We start from the raw sequence: 25,630 nt of genomic DNA, 5'->3' as shown, positions 1-25,630 counted from the left end.
ACGGAAGCTGTTCGTGGAGCCACGTGGCTTTGAGACAAATCTCTCTGTACGCTTCTCTCTAGGGTGTGTTGCTGTGATGTTGATGCGCCAATTGTACATCGTAGTATAGACGCTTGTTTGGAGAAAGCGACTTGGGTATATTCAACCATATAATATACTCTGTCACGTAGTTTACAGAATTACAACAGTCAAGTCTACAATCCAAGTTTTGAGGTGAGTTCTTAGGGAGAGTTCACGAGAGTATCTTCACATCGAAAAACGCATTGCGTCGACGCCAGTTGACAAAATCTCCGAGCGAGATGCACATTTTTACAGACACTTGCAGTCAATTGCTAAGGAAGTGCATTGGGAACAGTTACCATAATTTAAACCTCTCTGTGAAGTTATTGGAATATGGGTGTAGACAGAAAGCAAAGTGCATTCTATTCCACTACCATTTGTTTGTCATTAGGCCATCATCAGTTAATAACAGACTCAGAATCAGTCTAGTGTGAGAGAAGACAAAACTTGAAAATTATTGATATTAACAACGGTATACAACCATCATTCATGAATTAGGCACGAAATATCGAATCGTGTGCTCGCAGGTCGTAATGGCTGCCATTACAGCTACCACCCTAGTAAAAAAAAAGAATAATAACAAATAATAATCATAATTTAGTGTCAGTGCGTACTTTTTATGAGAAATTAAATCCTATGTGATGTTCATATTGAAATGTGTCCGTCGTATACGGGGTCATTCCTTACATTATAACCTGTCTGTTTTCTTGTTTCCATGTAGTGCAGTCATCATATTCGGCCCTTTTGAGGCATTTTGCTTGGAGACCAATTACTGGCGGATTAGTGATTCTACACAATATAATACAACCATCAGTGTGTTCAAAATGGCTCTAAGCACTATGAGACTTAACATCTGAGGTCATCAGTCCCCTAGACATAGAACTATTTAAACGTAACTAGCCTAAGGACATCATCACACACATCCATGCCCGAGGCAGGATTTGAACCTACGACCGTAGCTGCAGATCGGTTCCGGACTGAAGCGTCTAGAACCGCCCGGTCACAGCGGCCGGCCCATTAGTGTGTCCCTGGTGCAATTAATTAATGGTTCAAATGGCTCTGAGCACTATGGGAGTTAACATCTGTGGCCATCAGTCCCCTAGAACTTAGAACTACTTAAACCTAACTAACCTAAGGACATCACACACATCCATGCCCGAGGCAGGATTCGAACCTGCGACCGTAGCAGTCGCGCAGTTCCGGACTGAGCGACTAGAACCGCGAGACCACCGCGGCCGTCTGCAATTAATAATTACGCTTTTGTTTCAGTGGGTGCTTTCTATGATAAATTGGAACCTATGTGATGTCCTTATGCAAATGTGACCCTCTTACAATGGCCATTGATTATATTATAATTTGTTCACTCTTTTTTCCCCCACGCTTCTGTATTACTTAACAGCAAGTAAAATTCGCTAACATATTTGATACATAGTTCGAGTTATATACACACGGTTGCGGCATATCCTACAAAATGTTAGGACCAAAGGTCCTGTACGGCTGTTAATGTGGGAGTTCTCAAGTATTGGTTTCTTACAAATTAATATCTTCATTGATGCTAGTCGTTTGTTCTCTGATGAAGACCTAATTAACTGAAAACCTGTTAGTGATAAATAACAGTGGAGGTAATTAAATTATTTTCTTTTCGCCCTTAAGTACGAGATACGTCTTCCAATAAGCGAGGAAAGAAACGATTAACACTTAAACTTCGGTCCGGACACAGGGAATTTCAGGGAGTCTGTCAGGGAGTTTCATATCAGCGCACACTCCGCTGCGGAGTGAAAAATCTCATTCTGTAACGATTTACACTGTTTGTTTTATTCTGAATCCACTTTTGTTCGCAGTTCAGGTGTAAAGCGCAGTCAACTGGAAACGAGACAGATGGAAAAAAGTGAGTAAACTCTGTTTATTATTCTAGAATGTGTTACTATATTAATACACTGTGAGACAAGACGGTCGACGCCTTCATAGAAAGATGTTTGCGTTTCCTACGGAACCATGACTACCCTGGCGTACATCTCCTCGTCCGGGCCCGCCAGGATGTTGCAGAAGTTGCTTTCAGTACGCTGTGGAAGTTTCGCTGGGAAGCCCTTACACCTCCTCTACACAGTCCCGATGTCTCCCCATGCCATTTTCCACATTTTCTGAGCCCCGAAGAAAGAACTACGTTGCTGTCGATTTGTTTCTGACGAAGAGGTGTATACCTGGGTACAGTCATAGTTCCGTAGGCAGCCGCAAACGTTTTTCCATGAAGGCATCTACCGTCTTGTCCCATAGTGGGATAACTGTATTAAGAGTTGTGGCGATTACTGCTTACTTACTTTCTTTCAGTCTGTCTCGTTTTCATTTGACTGCCCCTTGTATAACGCATGTCACGTATTTTACACCTCACACTTGTCTTTCTCCATACTGCGGTTACTTGACCGCTTTCTGGAATGCGCACATGTCTCTCACCGTTAAAACTTGACTGCTCTTACGTGGTCGGTGTCCACAGACATCCTTCTTGTTTACGACACTGCGGTTACCCTTCTAAACGTGAAGATTTATATAATGTTCCCCAACAGACGACCAGCACAAACGAGAACGCTGCTTGTTGTTTATCGACGGGACGCTGAATACAAACAGCCGTGTAGTTTAAAATGTTATAGAGAGTCATATCACGTCTCCGACTGAACGTTTCGTTGCCTTCAGAGGGGCCTTCTTGCAGTGGACTTCTTGACTTCACTGTACTTTTCCTGAACTTTTACTACTGGCTAGAATTCTGCATCATGACCTCATAAAATAAATACTGTATTACTTTTTTGGCAACTGGAAATAATTACACGAGTGAGGTGGGGCGTTGTCTCCGTTACTGTATTCGTATCCAGGAGTAAAAGGGGTTAAATACCTGTGAACCATCCAGATTTATGTTTCTCTGTGTTTTCCGTAAACTGCTTAAGATAAAAATCTCAAGGGTCCCTTTGAGAAAGACACGAGCGATTTTCTCCATTTCCCTGTCCAACACGAGTCTGACCTCCATTTCTAATGACCTTATCGTGGATGAAACGTAACTGATTCTAAAACCTCAGTTCTCATTGGTCTGGTGATTTCATTTCCACTGGTTGCCACTCTAGTGTGGAGCTAGTGTAAAACATATTTACAAACGTGCCATGGCTGCTCTAAGTCTACATTAATATTATTGGTTTCAGGAAAAAATTATTTATTGGTCGGTCAAGATCGCAGTTTATTATTTCCATTGATTACCAGTTTCGGATAAAGTTGTTAGTCGTCTTCAGATGATCGCATTTCTATTTAGAATAACCAACCAGTAGAATACATCGTCATAAATTTTATTTAAACTGCGTAACTCAGTCTTATTATACACATCGATGAAACATTAAAATCACTCAATACTAAAAGATCGTCGCACCCACTGTGTAATAACATTAAATAAAATAACCTCCACATGTGCAGAGTGAGATAATAATTAACGCAGTATGTTAATGTAGAGAGGTAGCATCGGAAAACAATACATAATTTTCACACAGTTATATAGGGACGCCGTACGCACTGTGGAGGTGAAAATTATGTATATTTTTCTGATGCTATGACTCTAGAGTAACATAATGTGGTAACTGTCCAAGAAATGGTTCAAATGGCTCTAAGCACTATGGGACTTAACATCTGAGGTCATCAATCCCCTAGAACTTAGAACTACTTAAACCTAACTAACCTAAGGACATCACACACATCCATGCCCGAGGCAGGATTCGAACCTGGAACCGTAGCAGCCGCGTGGTTCCGGACTGAAGCGCCTAGAACCGCTCGACCACCGCGGCCGGCTGTGATAACTATGATCTCGCTCTGTACATATGGTCATTATTTGGTATAATGTTATTATGCAGTGAATGCGAAGATCTCTCAGTAAATTGTGATTTTACATTAATGTTTCACAGAGCTGAATAATAGCTGGCCGTTGTAGCCGAGCGGTTCTAGGCGCTTCAGTCTGGAACCGCGTGACCGCTACGGTAGCAGGTTCGAATCCTGCCCCGGACATGGATGTGTGTGATGTCCTTAGGTTAGCTAAGTTTAAGTAGTTCTAAATTCTAGGGGATTGATGACCTCAGATGTTAAATCCCATAGTGCTCAGAGCCATTTGAACCATTTTTTTTTTGAGCTGAACAATAAGACTGAGTTATCTATCTTGCACAAAATTTGTCTGTGTGCTTTACCTGTTGGTGATCGCATACAGAAAATTTTTTGATCCTCTGATCTGGAGATGGCTAACAACTTTAGCGGAATCTAGTAGCCAAATAAAATAATAAACTGATATTTCGACACGCAAAGGATTTTGTGAGTCCAATAAATGTAAAAAATTACAGATCGCGTATGTCCATTTTGACCATGTCGGGTAACAACTACTCTCAGTATGACGACTCTGAAAATTTAAATAACACCCGGAAAGGCGGTCGTTTGTTACCACCAGAGAAGAGTTAGACCCAATATGCAGTCACTGGTCTTACCAGTGAAATACCGTTACTTGCAACACGTGTAAGCTCCTTGTTACGCTGCGGTGACAAAAGTCAAGAGCCAGCGATATGAACATATACACGTGGCAGAAGTATCGCGTGCACTATATAAGGACGGTGCTCTGGCGGAGCTGTCATTTGTACTCAGGTGATTCATGTGGAAAGGTTTCCGACTGGATTATGGCCACATGACGGGAATTAACATACTTTGAAAGCAGAATGGTAGTGGGGGCTAGCAGCATGGGACATTCCATTTCGTAAATCGTTAGGGAATTCAATATTTCGATGTCCACAATGTCAAGAGTGTGCCGCGAATACCAAATTTCAGGCATTACCTCTAACCAGGACAAGTCAGTGGTCGACGGGCTGCACTTCACGACCGAGAGCAGCGGCGTTTGCGTAGAGTTGTCAGTGCTCACAGACAAGCAACACTGTGAGAAATAACCGCAATGACTTACGACGAACGTATCCGTTCGGACAATGCGATGAACTTCGGCGTTAATGGGAAACGGCAGCAGACGACCGACACGAATGCCTTTGCTAACAGCACGACATCGCCTCTGGTACCTCTCCTGGGATGACCGCATCAGTTGGACCCTAAACGACCGGAAAACCGTAGCTTCGTCAGATGAGTCCGAATTTCAGTTGGAAAGAGCTTATGGTAGGCTTAGAGTGTAGCGTACACCCTACGAAGCATGGACCCAAGTTGTCAACAAGGCACTGTGCTACATGGTGTTGGCTCCATAATTGTATGGGGTTTGTTTATAGGGAATGGACTGGGACTTCTGTTACTTGGGAGTCCATTTCTTGCTATTCAGGGACATCGCGTTCCCAAACAAAGATGGAATTTTTATGGATGACAGTACGCCTTGTCGCCGGGCCACGACTGTTCGCTATTGATTTGAAGGACATTCTGGACATTTTGAGACAATGACGTAGCCACTCAGATCGCACGACATGAATCTCATGGAACTTCTATGGGATATAATTGAGAGTTCAGCACGTGTAGAAAATCGTGCACCAGCAGCACTTTCGTAATTATGGAGGGTTACATAGGCGCCATGTCTCAATATTTATGCAGAGGACGTCCAGAGACTTGTTGAGTCCATACCGTGTCGAGAGAAACGGAACCTGGCAGAAAGAGATCCGACACGATATTAGGAGGTATCCCACAACTTCCTTCACCTCAGGGCAAAGTAAAAGAGAAACAGAATCAGAACGCTCATTTTTGTTACCTTAGCAGCTTCCGTTGTGTTTCTTTAAATGGATTAAGGCAAATACATGGATGCACAATAGACTGACTCCCCGCAGCTGGCGTCGTTACCCCTTGTCGTCCATTGTCCTCGACAATCTGTGTTAATAGTGTGTGTGTGTGTGTGTGTGTGTGTGTGAGAGAGAGAGAGAGAGAGAGAGAGAGAACCTCACGCTTGCGTCTATCTCTCTAACGTCCGGAGCAATTTCAGTCAAACCTGATGCACATATGAGGACTTAGTACTGGCAGGTAATTATCACGCGGGTAAGACACATCGAATACTCCCCCGGGACACATGACTGGAAAAGTCACGACTCCTGATGCTTTGCAGTACTATTTATCTTTCCGTGCTGCAAACCTGAATAGGTACGGGTTTGCGGCTCCGGGTTTCCTAGTGAACGAAGCGAATCAACTACTACCAAAGGCAGTGAACAGCTTTCACGACCGCCCTCACGAATTATGGTGGAAAGGATTTACAGAATGAGAATCTTAACTACTCGGATCAGGACAGTGGAAGAAACTTTTGCGAATATATATAAGAAACTAAATCTTAAAGTGAGCTGTGTGTCGATGAGGTGAATGGTTGTTCAGGTTAAACGACTGTTACCGGGTAGCCTCTGGTGCGGTAGTAAAATTAAACGTCAGGCACAATGCGGCAGTTTTCCACGCATCTCGCTGTTCATGACGCCATATCTCCTGTGGTGGTTCTCATCCACATAGCAATTTTGTCTGACAATAAGTGATATGTACGTATAACAAGTTTTGCTGAACTCAGTCCAGTGTTTTAGGAGGAAATGTTGAACATACATATATACATACATATACCCATTTTTATAATAGCTATGGATAACATGTAATGTAGCTGTAATTTCATTATTTACGGATGTATGATACCGTGAATTCTGAGATGTTGTTATACAGCATAGCGTTTACCTAATGCGAGACATTTAAAGCATAAGATGGACCTCATACGTTTTTAGTTAATGGAAGTTATGACTCTGCTTCTAAAGCAGGCCTGTAAATTGGAGTCTCGTGTGTCACTTTCACTGCTTATTTGCTAAAGCAGCTCATGTTGCATTACTGAGTACATCGCCAATCTGAATTTTCTCATCTGAAAATTCCACCTGACCGGGAATCGACCATTAATAAACACTAATCAATCGCCTGACTACGGATGCAGAACTGAACCGCGTTACTCAAAAGTAACATGCAAAAACCATCGTTCTAAAAGTACTACCAGAAGTTCAGTGACTGTTCGACTGCGGACTGATTTTTATTCAGTAAATATTTTTCGCTGATCGGTGAACCCGTTCGGTGCTGAAATATTCACCACCTCAACGTAAACAAATGTGGTAGCTGATTTAAATAGAAAAAAAACAATATTGTAAATACCTGACATTGTCAGCTGCAAGCTATTATGAATTCAATGTAAAGGAAGCTTCAGATGTGAAGATACTGCAGTCAACTCAGACACTTGCGGCATTTCTTGATGTGCCATACCTGTATGACTGTTGTGCCATGAAGGTACAGTTATATTTTTTAATGTTTTACTCTCTTTTCAAAATGAGTCCGTGTCGATGGCACAGAAACAGACATGTAGTCGACTGCACAGCATGATTTTATAGCCTGTACAATGACGCTCTGAAGATGGCAGCTTAGCAGTGCCGAAACCAATAATCAACTGGACCTGCAAGTGATCAAGGCAATGAAAGCTACTCGTCTGAAGCTTTCTTTATATACTAGTAGAAAAAAATAATTTGAATTGGTTTCTGTTAAACTTTCTGCTGGTAGGAGCGCAGTTTCCACTTAAGGAGTTTACATGCCATTTTCGCTTTAAGATAGATTGTGGAAAAATCCATAGAGTTTAATAAACCAGTCTACCTTTAACACATTGTAAATCGCGCATTGGACAAGTATGTGCCGAAAAAGTGGGTTACGAACGGAAAAGACCCACCGTGGTTTAACAGCGTAATTCGGAGAATGCTCAGGAAGCAAAGGCACTTGCACTTGCGGTACAAGAAAGATCGGGAGAAGGAGGACAGGAAAAAGTTAGTGGAGATTCGTGCCGCTTAAAAAGAGCGATGCGCGAAGCATTCAACCACTACTACCGTCATACCTTAACAAAAGATCTTGCTGAAAACCCAAGAAAATTCTGGTCTTACGTAAAATCGATAAGCGGGTCGAAGGCTTCCATCCAGGCTGGTCAGTCTGGCCTGGCAACGGAAGACAGCAAAACGAAAGCTGAAATTTTAAATTTAGCATTTGAGAAATCTTTCACGCAGGAGGATCGTAGAAACATACCGCCGTTTGAGTCTCGTACAGATTCCCGTATGGAGGACATAGTGATAGACATCCCTGGGGTTGTGAAGCAGCTGAATGGGTTGAAAATAAATAAATCGCCAGGTCCTGATGGGATTCCAATTCGGTTTTACAGAGAGTACTCTACTGCATTGGCTCCTTACTTACAGGGTGTTTCAAAAATGACCGGTATATTTGAAACGGCAATAAAAACTAAACGAGCAGCGATAGAAATACACCATTTGTTGCAATATGCTTGGGACGACAGTACATTTTCAGGCGGACAAACTTTCGAAATTACAGTAGTTACAATTTTCAACAACAGATGGCGCTGCAAGTGATGTGAAAGATATAGAAGACAACGCAGTCTGTGGGTGCGCCATTCTGTACGTCGTCTTTCTGCAGTAAGCGTGTGCTGTTCACAACGTGCAAGTGTGCTGTAGACAACATGGTTTATTCCTTAGAACAGAGGATTTTTCTGGTGTTGGAATTCCACCGCCTAGAACACAGTGTTGTTGCAACAAGACGAAGTTTTCAACGGAGGTTTAATGTAACCAAAGGACCGAAAAGCGATACAATAAAGGATCTGTTTGAAAAATTTCAGTGGACTGGGAACGTGACGGATGAACGTGCTGGAAAGGTAGGGCGACCGCGTACGGCGACCACAGAGGGCAATGCGCAGCTAGTGCAGCAGGTGATCCAACAGCGGCCTCGGGTTTCCGTTCGCCGTGTTGCAGCTGCGGTCCAAATGACGCCAACGTCCACGTATCGTCTCATGCGCCAGAGTTTACACCTCTATCCATACAAAATTCAAACGCGGCAACCCCTCAGCGCCGCTACCATCGCTGCACGAGAGACATTCGCTAACGATATAGTGCACAGGATTGATGACGGCGATATGCATGTGGGCAGCATTTGGTTTACTGACGAAGCTTATTTTTACCTGGACGGCTTCGTCAATAAACAGAACTGGCGCATATGGGGAACCGAAAAGCCCCATGTTGCAGTCCCATCGTCCCTGCATCCTCAAAAAGTACTGGTCTGGGCCGCCATTTCTTCCAAAGGAATCATTGGCCCATTTTTCAGATCCGAAACGATTACTGCATCACGCTATCTGGACATTGTTCGTGAATTTGTGGCGGTACAAACTGCCTTAGACGACACTGCGAACACCTCGTGGTTTATGCAAGATGGTGCCCGGCCACATCGCACGACCGACGTCTTTAATTTCCTGAATGAATATTTCGATGATCGTGTGATTGCTTTGGGCTATCCGAAACATACAGGAGGCGGCGTGGATTGGCCTCCCTATTCGCCAGACATGAACCCCTGTGATTTCTTTCTGTGGGGACACTTGAAAGACCAGGTGTACCGCCAGAATCCAGAAACAATTGAACAGCTGAAGCAGTACATCTCATCTGCATGTGAAGCCATTCCGCCAGACACGTTGTCAAAGGTTCCGGGTAATTTCATTCAGAGACTACGCCATATTATTGCTACGCATGGTGGATATGTGGAAAATATCGTACTATAGAGTTTCCCAGACCGCAGCGCCATCTGTTGTTGAAAATTGTAACTACTGTAATTTCGAAAGTTTGTCTGCCTGAAAATTTACTGTTGTCCCAAGCATATTGCAACAAACGGTGTATTTCTATCGCTGCTCGTTTAGTTTTTATTGCCGTTTCAAATATACCGGTCATTTTTGAAACACCCTGTAGCTTGCATGTATCACGAATCTCTTGCCCAACGCAAAGTCCCGAGCGACTGGAAAAAAGCGCAAGTGACGCCTGTATATAAGAGGGATAGAAGGACGGATCCTCAAAATTACAGACCAATATCCTTAACATCGGTTTGTTGCAGGATTCTCGAACACATTCTCAGTTCGAATATAATGAATTTCCTTGAGACAGAGAAGTTGCTCTCCATGCATCAGCACGGCTTTAGAAAGCATCGATCCTGCGAAACGCAACTCGCCCTTTTTTCACGTAAATATCTTGCGAACCATGGATGATGGGTATCAGACGGATGCCATATTCCTTGACTTCCGGAAAGCGTTTGACTCGGTGCCCCACTGCAGATTCCTAACTAAGGTACGAGCATATGGGATTGGTTCCCAAGTATGTCAGTGGCTCGAAGACTTCTTAAGTAATAGAACCCAGTAGGTTGTCCTCGATGGTGAGCGTTGATCGGAGGTGAGGGTATCATCTGGAGTGCCCCAGGGAAGTGTGGTACGTCCGCTGTTGTTTTCTATCTACATAAATGATCTTTTGGATAAGGTGGATAGCAATGTGCGGCTGTTTGCTGATGATGCTGTGGTGTACGGGAACGGGAAGGTGTCGTCGTTGAGTGACTGTAGTATGATACAAGATGACTTTGACAGTATTTGTGATTGGTGTAAAGAATGGCAGCTGACTGTAAGTATAGATAAATGTAAATTAATGCAGATGAATAGGAAAAAGAATCCTGTAATGTTTGAATACTCCATTAGTAGTGCAGCGCTTGACACAGTCACGTCGATTAAATATTTGGGCGTAACATTGCAGAGCGATATGAAGTGGGACAAGCATGTAATGGTAGTTGTGGGGAAGGCGGATGGTCGTCTTCGGTTCATTGGTAGAATTTTGGGAATATGTTGTTCATCTGTAAAGGAGACCGCTTGTAAAACACTAATACAACCTATTCTTGAGTACTGCTCGAACGTTTGGGATCCCTATCAGGTCGGATTGAGAGAGGACATCGAAGCAGAGGCGGGCAGCTAGATTTGTTACTGGTAGGTTTGATCATCACGCGAGTGTTACGGAAATGCTTCAGGAACTCGGGTGGGAGTCTCTAAAGGAAAGGAATGTTCTTTTCGTGAATCGCTACTGAGGAAATTTAGAGGAGCAGCATTTGAGGCTGACTGTAGTACTATTTTACGGCCGCCAACTCACATTTCACGGAAAGACCACCAAGATAAGGTAAGAGAGATTAGAGCTCGTACGGAGGCATATAGGCGGTCATTTTTCCCTCGTTCTGTTTGGGGGTGGAACGGGGAGAGAAGATGCTAGTTGTGGTACGAGGTACCCTCCGCCACGCACCGTATGGTGGATTGCGGAGTATGTATGTAGATGTAGATGTACCTGTACTTCGTTGATCTGTCAAAAGCCTTTGATGGGATAAGAAAAAAAGATAGAATTCCAACCCTACTAGACAAGAGAGTACCAATGAGCTGGATGAAAATCGTAAAAGATACATACACACGTAGCACATGAAGGATTCATAGAAGAAGTTATACTACATGAAGGGATTAGACAATGAGACTTATTAAGACCACTCCAACTTAATAAGGGACCACATTATTAGCCGCGAAGCGTACCCGAGTGGTCAGGGCCGCCTTGCCATGGTTCGCGAGGCTCTTCATGTCGGCGGTTCGACTCCTCCCTCGGGCGTGGCGTTAGATTAAGTAGTATGTAGGACTAGGGATCGATGGCCTCAGCAGTTTGGTCCAATAGGAACTTATCACCATCACGTCATTGATGATGTAAGAAAGAAACGAGGTTAATGGTTCAAATGGCTCTGAGCACTATGGGACTCAACATCTGAGGTCATCAGTCCCCCAGAACTTAGAACTACTTAAACCTAACTAACCTAAGGACGTCACACATATCCATGCCCGGGGCAGGATTCGAGCATGCGACCGTAGCAGTCACGCGGTACCGGACTGAAGTGCCTAGAACTGCACGGCCACCGCGGCCGGCAAACCAGGTTACAAATAGGAAATAAATTGGTAAATACTGTATTTTATGCAGATGATGATGTAACGGTAGCAAATAATGAGGATAATTTACAAAGGTTACTTCACCAATTTAATAAAACAGCTAAACAATGTATTTTGGATATGTCATCTAAAAAACAAACAAACAAAGATTATCATAATATCAAAAGCACTTATTCGATGTGAATTAGGAGTAGCTAGTGTGTCATCTAGACAAGTGATGAGCTTTAATTATCTGGGGACTGTTACCACCAGCTATAAGGACAACCACAGAGGTGAGAAATCAAATGACAAAGGCAGTAACGGTAGCCAGAAGCCTGCAAAATGCTGAATGGAGAAACTAAATTTATGACAACTTAGGTGAAAATAGACATAAATAAAGCAACGGTGCGTCCTGATTTCACATATTCAGCCGAAACTAGAGCAGAAGCGAAAGAGATAAAATAATAGTTTACGGCAGATCCAAGGAGTAACTATGTGGGACTAAAGAACAAATTTGTCCGTAGGGAACAGTATGGACTACAAAATATAAATAAATGGATGAAGACAAAAAAAGACAAAAAGAAATTGGAAGGTTCATGTGGGAAGGATGGATCCCACATAACGATATAAAATTTGCAAACATGGACGACCGCAAGGGAAACGATTACCTGGAAGCCCACCCAAGCGATGGGGACAGCAGCAGTTGCAGTACATCCACGGAATGAGTCACACAAACAGGGGCAACCTTAGTCCGCACAAGAAGAAGACATGCACACAAATGAATATACTGCGCCACTACAGAAACTGGCATAGCCCGTCTTAAAGTAAGTCAATTTTTCTAATCACTAAAAAAATTCCATCGGATCCAGTAAGTGAGTGGTTACTACGGCTGACTGCTTATTCAAGTGGTGGTTCAGCTATCAGGAGGCCGAATGGACCCAGTTCCAGTCCTCCCATTAAGGAAAAATCGCTGGCAGTGTCGCGAATTGGACCCGAGTTCATCCACATAACTACATTTCACAATTAAGTGCCTGACAAAGGATTCATCAAAACACCTTCTCTACCGTTCCAGTCTAGAAAGGCGCGTGGGAAAAATGTACTCAAACCTTTCCGTGTAAGCTCTGATTTCTCTTATTTCATCGTCATTTCCCCCTATGCATGTGGACACCAAAAATATATTTTCACATTCAGAGAAGATATTCCGTTACTGAAATTTCATGAGAAGGGCCTGCCGCAGGGAACAATGCATTTGTTTTAATGACTGCCACCCCAGCTTGTGTGTCATATACGTGTAACACTCTACCTTATTTCGCAATACGAAACGAGCTGCTCTTCTGTGAACTTTTTTTGATGTCCTCCGTCAACCCTATTAGCAATGTAAGCAGTCTTTCTAGTAGACTTGTTACATTTTCTAGGTATTTTGGCCGGCCTGAGTGACCGTGCGGTTCTAGGCGCTACAGTCTGGAATCGCGTGCCCGCTACGGTCGCAGGTTCGGATCTTGTCTCTGGCATGGATGTGTGTGATGTCCTTAGGTTAGTTAGGTTTAAGTAGTTCTAAGTTGTAGGGGACTGATGACCACAACAGTTAAGTCCCATAGTGCTCAGAGCCATTTGAACCATTTTAGGAATTTTGCCAATAAATCACAGTCTTTGGTTTGCTTTCCCCACAACACCTTTTGTGTGATTGTTACAATTTAAGTTACTCGTAACTGTAAGCCCGAAGTTTTTAGTTCAGTTTACAGTCTTTAGACTTGTCTGATTTACCGTGTCACCGAAATTTAGCTGATTATTTCTGGTACTGCTGTGGATCATCTCTCTCTTTTCATTATTTAGAGTCAATTGCCACATTTTTCACCACACAGATTCATGTCTAAATCATTTTGCAATTCGTTTTATCAACTGATGACTCTACGAGACAGTAAATGACAGCACCATCTGCAAACAATCGAAGAGGACTGCTTAGATTGCCACCCGAATCGTTTATGCAGATCAGGAACAACAGAAGGTCTATAACACGTCCTTGGGGATCTCCAGATACCACTACTCTGTTAATCGATGACTTATTACAAATTACGACCTTTATGACAGGATATCAAGAATCTGGTCACCCTACTGATACTGCATTGGCATACAATTTAATTAGAAATCGCTTGTGAGAATGGTGTCAAAATCCTTCTGGAAATTTAAGAATGTTGGTATCAATTTGACGTCACCGTTGATAGCACTAGTTAATTCGTGACAATTAAGAAGTGTGTCTGTTTCACAAGAACGATATTTTGTGAATCCGTGTTGGCTATTTGTCAAAGTTCGAGCACAGTATACGTTCCAGAATCCTACTGCAACTCAACGTTAGTGATATGTTTCTGTAAGTCAGAGGATTACTTCTAGTTTCTTTATTGAGTATTGGTGTGACTTGTGCAAATTCGCAGTCTTTGTATATGGATCTTTCCATGCGCGAGCGGCTGTATATGATTGTCAAATATGGAGCTATTGTACTGGCATACACTGAAACGAACATGACTGGTATGCAGTCTGAACCGGAAGCCTTGCCTTTCTTAAGTGTTTTAAGTTGATTCGCTACAGCTAGAATACCTACGTCTAATATACTCGTGTTGACAGTTGTTCTTGATTCGAAATCTGGAATATGTACTTCATCGTCTTTTGTGAAGGAATTTCTAATACCGTATTTAGTAATTCTGCTTTAACACTCTCGCTGCGGCTTCGCTGCAGGCGCGCAACTCTCCAGTGCGGCCCGTGAACGTGCGAGTGCGGGCCGGTAACGCTATGAAACGGCACAGGCGTCATTCAAATGTTCGTGATTTGTTGATAATGTACCAATAAATACAATTCAAACAAGCAACAAATCCACTGCATTCAGGAAAAATTTGGATTCCAAAACGGAAATTCTTAAGAAGGAAAAAATGGAAAAAGGAAACTGGATGCATTTGAAATTATATTTACTTCAAATGCGCATTTTTAAGTTTGACTCTCATAGAGGTCGTCAATTTAGTAGCATGTCTGCTCCTGGTATGAGAGAATTAGCTGCCTACATTTATCATAGACGCCCAGGTGACGATGATGTGTACAAATTAGTAAGTGAAACACACCCTACGTGGAGTCTTCTCTCGTGTCCCCCATCACTTCAATTGCCGTGTTATTAAAACAAATTTAGTACAACAAATTCTTTCGCAAAAAAACTAAAGTGAACGCTTTACAACGCATTTTCTGAGTACTCGCGTAAAAAACTTTCACGTCATAAAAAGAAACCATGCAATGTCAAAAGAAATATAAGAAGTTGTCTTTGATAATCGGAATTTCCCAGATATTATCGTGTTTTTGCTACTTATGGAAAATTATACAGCAGTTCAAGCAGTATCCAGGTTTGTCTGCGCAGGTTGTACACTCGTATCGTGTATCAGTGCGCTTGCATATTATGTGGTTCTTTATGCCAGGAATCACCTGGATTATCCCCGTGTGGCAGGTCGGGCTCTTTTTCGTCGTCGATTTCCACACAATCGTCGTGATACGTATCGTCAGATTCGGAACCGTCACGAAACAGATTCGAAAGCTGTGCTTCCACGCTATCATCACTCTGCAATTCTTCTGCAGCCTCTAAATGACAATCTCCGCGGTATGCCTCGTCCGCACTACACAGAAAATCGCTGTCCTCTAGTACACTAAGAAACTGTTCCTCTGTCAGTTTAACACTGTTCCTTTTCCTTTTCACATTGGAAGGTCCAGGTGTCTTTTCATTAGCCGCCATTACGAACAATATACGTTCGATATCTGACCACACAAAACAAAAGTTTACACGCTTTCATGCTAGGTTAGACGCTGCAACTAGACTGAGTAATCCGACAGTGAGCGTGGACGCTTTTAAGCGTCAGCCGCACTGGCTCGTGGCTTGTTTTGACGCTTATCACCGTCAGCCGCAGCGAAAGTGTTAATGGCACTGTCATCAATGACATCACCACTGTTCATCAGTAAACACTTCCGGGCTAAGTTGCCGTGGTCGATCTGTAGAACTTCTTCTCCCTGACGTTTCGTTCTCAACTACGGAGAACATCTTCCTAGGTGAGTCAACGACGTCGTTGACTCACCTCGGAAGATGTTCTCTGTAGTTGAGAACGAAACGTCAGGGAGAAGAAGTTCTACAGATCGACCACGGCAACTTAGCCCGGAAGTGTTTATTGATGAAGACGCCGGCCGTGAAAGCCTACATGGAATGATCACCACTGTTGTCAGGCAGTGAAGGTATTGATCGCTTCGTACCACTGGTGTACTTTACATACTTTCAGTATTTCTGGGTTTTCTGCCAGATTTCGAGACACTCCACCCTTGTTCGATTCCTGATACTGCCAGGGATTTCTCCGTGGTGGAAAGTTTGTTACGAGGTCAACTCTGTCTCGTGATGTCAGTCGAGGCTCTTTTTGAATAAAAATAGTGTTTGAAAGGTCTGCAAAGACGGCAATGGCCCCTTCGTACCTCATCCGAATGACGTCACTGCATGGGAATGACATGGCGTCCAGATGAAGCGGAGCTTTGCTTTTTTTAAAACGAATTCTGTGCCTTGTGCTCATTAATGACAAAAATCGCACCGCTCTAATAGCAGTATTCCTAAATGATAGTATTCCTAAGTGATAAAACAATTCTAGAACTGGTGACAACTCGGACCTTATTTGACTTATGGTCTGCCGGACACAGTCAGAGCCATACTGTTAACACGTTAATGAGAGGTAATGTTACTAAGACCTTATAGTTAAAGCGACGCGTGATGCGTAATAGTTCACTATAAATTTTAATTGACTGCTGTATAAATAATCTCTGTATATAATAGGCAACGAACTGACTTATCATCGCCTAGCCCAGACCGCTGAGGATAGAAACTTGAAATTTGGAGATCTTATGCTGGCGCAATTTAAGATGGGATTTTAAAAATTCCACTCCTAAGGAAGTGAAAATAGGGGATGACAGGCTTTTTGAAAATACGTCATTAAGGGAATTGTGAAGCTAGAGCTACGGAAAATGGTGTTTGGTTTCTCAGTCTGCAATTAAAAAACACATATTTCAGTATTTTTGGAAATTCAACCACTAAGGGGATAAAATAATGGGTGAAACTTTTTTTAAAAATTAAATGCTAAATAACCTGTAAAGGATTTTTAAAGCTACATCTGTGTCAACTTCTGTTTCACTAAAAAATAAAAAAGGCGGTGTTTCAGTATTTCTGGAAATTTAATCCCTAAGGGAGTGCAACAGAGGATGAAAATTTTGAAACAATGTTTAGCCACATTAAAACAATTTTGAAGCTAAATTTATGATATTTGGTATTCACTTCTCGGTTGTTATGGAATGGAAGTTGCTGTGTAAATCTCCACAAGAACGCAAAAGGCGTGATAAAAAAAAGTCTTTGGACGCCAGCTATCTTGATCGCTTTTCGGGCAGAAGTACATTAGATGATGTTGCAATTAGTGAACAACATAAGAATTCGACTAAATAAAAATAAAATAAAAAATCTCTGCAGGCCATGCAGTCTACACGAGCGAAGGAGAGGGCGCTAAGATAGCGAGATATATATAATCTGTTGTTCAACCGCCGTTGGAGAAAAAAAATGGTTGTCTAACTAGTGCTTTCTATTTATGGCAACATGGTGTATCATCATCAACATCCTAACATTTTAGGACTTTTGAGAATATCTGTGGTACAAAATCTTTGCCACAAATAGATTCTAGCAATCAACGACGCATTTTTTTGTTAAGAGTGGCTGAACACCTTGATTATGCACGATTTGAACAGCCCCAAGGACAGGAAACTCTTAGGCTCGTACGCCATAACTTATCAAACGAAAAAAACTTCAATTACCATTCCTGTAGCAACTACAACGCAGCAGAATAACAATAGGTCATTGTGATTAAATTAAGCTGGTATCTTTGTCCTAGTTCACACGGTTACAAAACACGTGCGTTGTTCTATGTAGCTCATGGAACTATTTGGACGATAGAACTTTAGCGACAATTTTTACGATATTCATGAATTGACGTTTTGTCACGATACAAACATGTATTGCAGAAGACTGTGATCTTGGAGAGGCTTTCGTCCACTGGATCGCTGCAGCGAACGTGTTGAGTCGGTGAAAAGCTGTGCGGGGTTGGATGGAGTGCTCTAGAGGTCGCCACGTGTGCCCATCACGTGTCTGCTGGCAGGGAAGTTATATTATGGTTCGCGGTGGACTGCAGCGACAGTGGCGTTCTGTTATCATCCTTCTGCCTTCCACTGCCAAAGTTGTCAGTGACAGTTGATCGCGGGTAAACAGGTGAGCTCTCTAGTAGCTTGGAGAGTGTGAATATTAGACATAAATACTTACTGATCATACTAAAACCTTACGATTACTTCTTGGGAAACTGTAATCTGAAGTATTTCGTGCGCAGTTAAAATTAAAGTAAGAAATCTGTTGAAACTAGTGTGGTCATCAACCGAGAGGGTGCTCAAAAAGAGGGAGAGAGAATCTGTAAACTTTGATATCTATAGTTTCCGCAAGTTGAATTTAAATAAACCGTTCCGTGGGCTAGAATAGTTAGAACACCGATGTGAAATCTCCGAAGTTGCATAGACGCTATGATGTTTTTCAGACACTTAAGCTTCTAAAATGTTATGCATAACGGCAAAGTACTTAAGCATCGAGTCTCATTGCGAATGATGCCAACAAACTACAAAGTCCAAAGTATCCCCTAGTCTAAGAGCTGAGAGTAATCATGGTTTGAATCTATGTGATTAAGTAGTGGGTCAGTTAAACCTACCGATATAGATGTCCGGTTTGACCCGGACGTAACAGTGCGATCTTATGTCGTAGGAGCGCGAAAAGAAATAAGTCTTGGATGTCAAGTTATGGAATGTACTCGTAGTTTGTGCTGACAAATTGGTCAGCGTAGCACGCAGTCTAGGTTGTTGGAAGGTGATAGTTTAATTCGCAAAACCAACAAATCTCGTGACTATTTTACTTTCCATACTCCATGGTACTTAGGTCCCCAAGAATAAATCCTATAATCTGTGTAACATATCCACGCAAATCTCCATTATTATAGTGGTAGTGTCGATACTCGGCTAGCACATTCTACCTTTGATATTCGTAAATGTAGTCTCCCTGATTTTAACATACTCCTTTAAGAATATAACCAGGGACCACTACTGAGGAAACGCACTGGAAATGGAGTAATGTAGGGAAAAGTGTCTACATCTACATCTACATTTATACTCCGCAAGCCACCCAACGGTGTGTGGCGGAGGGCACTTTACGTGCCACTGTCATTATCTCCCTTTCCTGTTCCAGTCGCGTATGGTTCGCGGGAAGAACGACTGTCTGAAAGCCTCTGTGCGCGCTCTAATCTCTCTAATTTTACATTCGTGATCTCCTCGGGAGGTATAAGTAGGGGGAAGCAATATATTCGATACCTCATCCAGAAACGCACCCTCTCGAAACCTGGCGAGCAAGCTACACCGCGATGCAGAGCGCCTCTCTTGCAGAGTCTGCCACTTGAGTTTGTTAAACATCTCCGTAACGCTATCACGGTTACCAAATAACCCTGTGACGAAACGCGCCGCTCTTCTTTGGATCTTCTCTATCTCCTCCGTCAACCCGATCTGGTACGGATCCCACACTGATGAGCAATACTCAAGTATAGGTCGAACGAGTGTTTTGTAAGCCACCTCCTTTGTTGATGGACTACATTTTCTAAGGACTCTCCCAATGAATCTCAACCTGGTACCCGCCTTACCAACAATTAATTTTATATGATCATTCCACTTCAAATCGTTCCGCACGCATACTCCCAGATATTTTACAGAAGTAACTGCTACCAGTGTTTGTTCCGCTATCATATAATCATACAATAAAGGATCCTTCTTTCTATGTATTCGCAATACATTACATCCCGTTTTCATATTCCTAGGTTTACACTAATCCTGAAATGTTTCATAAATATTTTGTGAATCTTAGTTCATGTACTTGGGTAATAACTATCGCTAGAGTGCTTAGTTTACGTAGACAAAGAGTACCTGTAACATAAGCTGCGATCCGTGGGAAGTGCTGGAAGAATAAACCTGAAAGCAGTTTCCGAAAGTCGAGTGATGAGTGTTCAGTATTACTATGTAAAACAAATACTAAATTTGTAGTTACATGATGGAAGATGAAATTACTAGAGTTCAAGCTAAGTACGCTACAGATCCCTTTGCTACTGAAATCTTGAAAACAAAAGCAGTAATAGTCGCACAATAAGTACGGAAGTGCTTTGTCAATAACAGTAATGCCTGTACATAGCAAAAGCAGGATATAGGATTGTCAATAAAATGTAAACAAAACTTGGAAATATAAAGTGTCAATATGTGACAAAATTGGAATGTGAAGATACCCACAGGACGATAAATTCATCCATATAACACGGAGAAATCTGCCCTACACCACGAACAACTTTCGTTATTTAGCAAGTATAGAAATGTAACTCAGTTGTTGGAGCTTGTGGCACTAAGACAATCTCTACATTTAGTGGCTAGAATTTGGGGGCCCATTTCCTCTAGTCCTTACGTTAGTCAGCTAGATGAAAAGTAAAATTTATGTAAGATTTTTCCCATGTGTAAAAAATGTGACAAGCGCTAGAAATGAAACTATTGTTTTGCAGATTCATGGCGCATCAATCAGACAAAAACGGCAAACCGTGCCAGGAAGAAAACGGGAAAGATGAGAAGCCAATCCGGCCTTCAGCATCAGGTACGCTGCGACATGATTCATACTCGGTTTTAAGTAAACGTTAAAGCTAGAAGAAAAGCTTTATTGTTGTCGTGCTGCTCGGTGCGAAGATTGGTTTGATGCAAATCCAGTTGCTAGTCACTACGCTGTAAGCCTGTTTCTGTGAATTACTGCAACCTACATTCATTCGCATCTGCTTCTTGCGCCAGTCTCTCCCTTTATAATATTTATCCCTACGTTTATCCCTCAAATACCAAATCGACGATTCGTAATTACGCCAGAATTTGCCCCATCAATAGATTCCTTCTTTCAAATTGTAACATAAATTTTTGTCCCTAATGAGATTCAGTACCTCAATAATCAAGCGATCTCTTTATACCTTCGCCGCCCACTGTGACCGAGCGGTTCTAAGCGTATCAGCCCGGAAAAGCGCGTGCTACGGTCGTAGGTTCGAATCTGGCCCCGGGCATGGATGTGTGTAATGTCCGTAGGTTAGTTAGGTTTAAGTAGTTCTAAGTGTAGGAGACTAATGACTCCAGATGTTAAGTCCCATAGTGCTTAGAGCCATTTGAACCATTTTCTCTAGATCTTCACTATTCTTCTGTAGCGCCACATTTTAGAAGCTGTTCCCTGAACAGCATATTGCCCACGTTTTACTTCCGTTTAGAGCTACGCTATAGAAAATAGCTTCAAAAAAGACTTCCTCTTAAATCGGTATCAGATACTAATTCCTTTTTTCCCCTGAAACTTTCTTCTTGCTATTGCGTTTTAATTCTACTTTCTAATTCAGCCATCAGTTATTTCGCTGATTCATTTAGTTGCCAATTTCGTGATGCCTCAGTATCGCCTTATTTATATTGCACTCCATTGCTCTTTTACTTTAGTTACATGTTTTCGAGACGCTATCCATTCCGGTCAAGTCCTTACATTGTCATCGGCTAATCTAATTTTCTTATTCCTGAACTTCAATTCACTTTCCTCAGTTTGCTCAGTGTACATATGAAATAACATGGAGGATAGTATACAAACCTATCAGACTCGCTTGTCAAATAAGATTACCTCTTCATGGCCTAACTATTAAAACTGCACTCTGGTTTCTCCTACAAGTTGTAAACGTTTCAATGAAGATTAGTCACTAGAGTTTCTGCGGTCAGGCATAGGAACACGTTTTATAAACTAGATATTAACTCGAACACTCTACATAAGCGTTTGCAGTGGGATGTGTGGCGAAATAAATAAAAAAATTAAATTTATTGGTTTTTTGAAAAGAGGAAAAATTACGGACATGGAACTGTAACTTCAGAATTTTTGAAGGGCTTTTTCACGGACTGTATTGACCGGCTTGAATGCGGACAAATTCAGTGCTGCGTGAAATATGCCTGTAATATAATTTACCATTCCGATTAATTAAATTTTTGAATTCTACGTCATTGTTGCTTTATTCAGAGTTCTCACCTTGGACGTAAAATACGTCTTTCTGCCATAGTATTAATTCATTAGTCGCCATCGGTGTTCTTCTCTTTGTTGACCGTGTGTATCTTCCTAAGTCGGCATCGGTTCACTTCACGAAGACGGTGGAAACCAAGGAATACAATGCTACGTCGCTTTAAATAATTTTCGTAACACTTCGATATTTCTCACTATTTTTTTATTCACAACACAATAAGACTTGCTCTGCTCGTTTCACAAACCATAATTACTAACTATATGGCGGCCTTCCCGCACCGTCCAAAAATCACGTCCATTCTTCACAAGGCAACAATCGAAAGTGTCCCTTAGCTCCTCGGAGTATGAAACAAAAGAGAATCTAATGTGAACATAACAAAGATTATAATCTACATCCCTCTCAATTTAATCTTTGGCGCAGCCTTTAAGGTATTGTATGTCTCTGCGTCGGAATGTGTCATTACAACTGCCCCCTACTGGATATTGTCACTAGAAAATTTATTTTGGTTGACAGGATACAGTAGTCGACCTTGCAATTGATAGGTTTGGGATCTTTTATTTACAAACTTCATTTTTATTGTCTCACTTTCATGGCTCTGTGAATTCTTTGGCATTAATGAGTGTGTCAGTTTTTTGGTATACTTACGCTAATATTTACAAACCTTAATCCTAATATACAAAGTTTTGGTTAATACTGAGAAAACATCATGTGGTAAAGTTTGTACAATAAAATATACAATGAATACGTTATTTACAAATGTTTCCTTCCTCATCAGAGGTAAAATTAAGTCCTTGTATTGCTTTCTATATTTATTCTGGGGCGACGAGCTTTGTTCGCTAGCCCGTGTTGAATATGGGCGGGTGATACGCGCGCCTTATTGTTTGGTCGTCCGTTAGCGAGCGACGTTGGTTGACTGCGCGCGCAAGTGCACTGAATATACACCGACGTGCGGGTACCGTCGAGACTTCCGAACCTCAGTATGCGTGTGTTTTTTGTAGTTCCTTCCAGTACTTAGACTGGATACGACGTGGTACATTGGAATATGTGCCCCGAAGAACACACCACACTATGTGCGAGGCGGAGGACGATCCCGTCGTTGCAGCTCCAGGTAAGAAGCGTACCGCGTCACTTATTTGGCATTGTCTTTTCTTATTGTGACGCCATGGGTCGTTTGACGATACCAGCTTCAATTTTCAATGTCACTTGTTTAGGGTCGCTGAGACTTGCAACGTAGCACTACTTTGCACAATTTTAATTTCTACACACACCACTTTAACCGCTAGTATTGCGATCGAAACTTCCTTTTTCACTACACTTTTATCTTCGCATTAACCCCTTTCACCTATTGTACCTAGATTAATTCCCCTCAATACTTCTGGTCAATGTACATAAGTATTCACAAATTTGTAAGTCACGGGACTTGACATGAAATACAAAATACATCACATACAATGGAATAACATATAACACATACAATACATTGGTTACATTAATTACAGGAAAAAACTATCGACGAAAATTGAAAAAAAAATTTACTGACACACCTTTTTCCATTAATCTGTTAGAAGGAACAAGTCCTTTGTTTTCCTTCTTGAACTCTAGTATAAGTTAAGGTTTACGTTCGTTACGTATTCTTCATACGCAACAACATGACTCGGCATGCAGAGAATACACCCGTAGCCGCTCCAATGAACCTTGGAAAGGGAATTTTCTACCTTCTACTTAGGGTAATGGCAACGACTACGCGTATGCTACGGTTTTTACGTATACAATCTGAAAATGCACGAAATAACAATTTGTATGTAGCATAACCCTAATATGTACAGTTTTGTGCTTAAGCACGTTCTGGTGTGCTTGTAAATCTTTACATCTAATAAAATTTCCTACATTAACATAGACATATAAACATAAAATCTTGAAGTTCAGGGTGTAGCTACTATTAATATGTACAGTGTTTCATAATAGCGGCACGCCCTTGTGTGCGTGTATCATCTTCAATTAAAGTGCGCTTATAGGCGTCTTGTGTTATCATGGGAGAAAAATTAGACATTTTAATGCATCGGTTGTCATGAAAATCTATGTACACGAATAATCCGACTTTCATAGCTTCAGTGCAGCATAAAATTCTGTATGACGTTTTTGTTCATAATTCATTTTATAGACGATTCGTTTGCTTACAGGTCGTCAATCACACTACTTACCTGTTTCTCGTATAGCGGCGATATCATTTCCATTCTTTGTGACCGTAAATCGTGATATGTATGAAAGTTATAATTTTGACATGATTTCATGTTTCAAGTGGGTAAGGTAATTCATACTTTCCTTCTGCATACATGAGTGAAGCATCGCTCATGTTGCACTTTGTATCAGGTTTTTCGCATTTCCTCGTAAACTCGTAGAGTCTTATGGGTTTAATTAAGTTGTTTCTTGACGTTAGGTATACCTGTTTATGAGGTTGTCTTAGTTTAATTTTCCTTATACACTTCTACGTTGTTTAAGTTCCGTACATGTACAGAGCTTCTTTCGCCTTTCTCACATTCATACATACGTTTATACACACAAAAAATATCTACCACTTAATATACACATTACTGGTGGGGCCCTTTTTCGGTACCTTGCACCATTCCTTCAATATTCCAAAATAATTCGGGGTGTGCTGAGCATCGTCCCTTACACTAATAATACTTACAACTAAATATTTCTTCTTACATACGTAACTGCCTTACGGTCTACTAATGCGCAACATTCCCTATTTTCCTCCTTTACACTTTAGCTTTCGTACATGTACCCTCGTGTATAGCTTACATATTCTACGAAGTTGTTTGCTGAGTGCTTTAGGTGTTTCCTAACGTTAATGTGTTTCTCCCTCTAAAAAGCCTAGCTATTTGTTTTGAGGGCGATTCAGTTCGTTACTCACGTTGCATAGATCTGTTTATTATTTTCCTATTTTAAAGCTTGTGTCATTCTCTTCCTTAGTCACAAAAATTAACGCGTTTGCCTTGTTCATTCTGAAAATCGCTCGCTACTGTGTAATGTAAATGTATGCGTTATCTCTTTTCTTTCCTCTTTGCTGCTTTTTCCCTATATGTAATAGTGTGTTGTTCTCGTGTACATAGCCTTTCTTCCGGTTATATATCTGCATTATTTATTTTTTTCTATTGATCTATTTTCTTTGTCCTTCCGTAAAAGCTAAGATTTTACTCCATATAATACAGGGTGATTCAAAAAGAATACCACAACTTTAGGAGTTTAAAACTCTGCAACGACAAAAGGCAGAGCTAAGCACTATCTGTCGGCGAATTAAGGGAGCTATAAAGTTTCATTTAGTTGTACATTTGTTCGCTTCAGGCGCTGTTGACTAGGCGTCAGCGTCAGTTCTTTCTTCGAAGGTGCTACTGTAACTGGACTACAGTATCTGGAGATGTTAGAGAATTGGTTGTTCCCTCAGCTCGAACAAGAAGCACAACAATTCATATTTCAGCAGAATGGAGCGCCACCACATTGGCACTTATCTGTCCGTAGCTACCTGAACGTCAACTACCCGAGGCGATGGATCGGCCGCCAGGCAGCCCGTGACAGGGCACTTCATCACTGG

The 25,630-nt window shown here is 41.7% G+C and overlaps 1 protein-coding gene across 2 annotated transcripts in view; it reads left to right on the top strand.

The window, feature by feature from the left end:
• Positions 1 to 18,093: 18,093 nt before the first annotated feature.
• LOC126101097 (protein AF-9-like) overlaps positions 18,094 to 25,630 on the top strand; it is a 46,656-nt gene continuing 39,119 nt past the window's right edge. For both annotated transcript variants that reach the window (XM_049911774.1, XM_049911773.1), the window contains exons 1-2: positions 18,094 to 18,161; positions 20,521 to 20,609. In XM_049911774.1, coding sequence (XP_049767731.1) covers positions 20,525 to 20,609 — 85 coding nt within the window. In that variant the 5' untranslated portion in view covers positions 18,094 to 18,161; positions 20,521 to 20,524. The remainder of the gene's footprint in view (positions 18,162 to 20,520; positions 20,610 to 25,630) is intronic.

Source organism: Schistocerca cancellata, chromosome 9 (genome assembly GCF_023864275.1).
Source record: "Schistocerca cancellata isolate TAMUIC-IGC-003103 chromosome 9, iqSchCanc2.1, whole genome shotgun sequence".
Lineage (NCBI taxonomy): Eukaryota > Metazoa > Arthropoda > Insecta > Orthoptera > Acrididae > Schistocerca > Schistocerca cancellata.
This window is presented reverse-complemented; position numbering and strand designations above follow the sequence as displayed.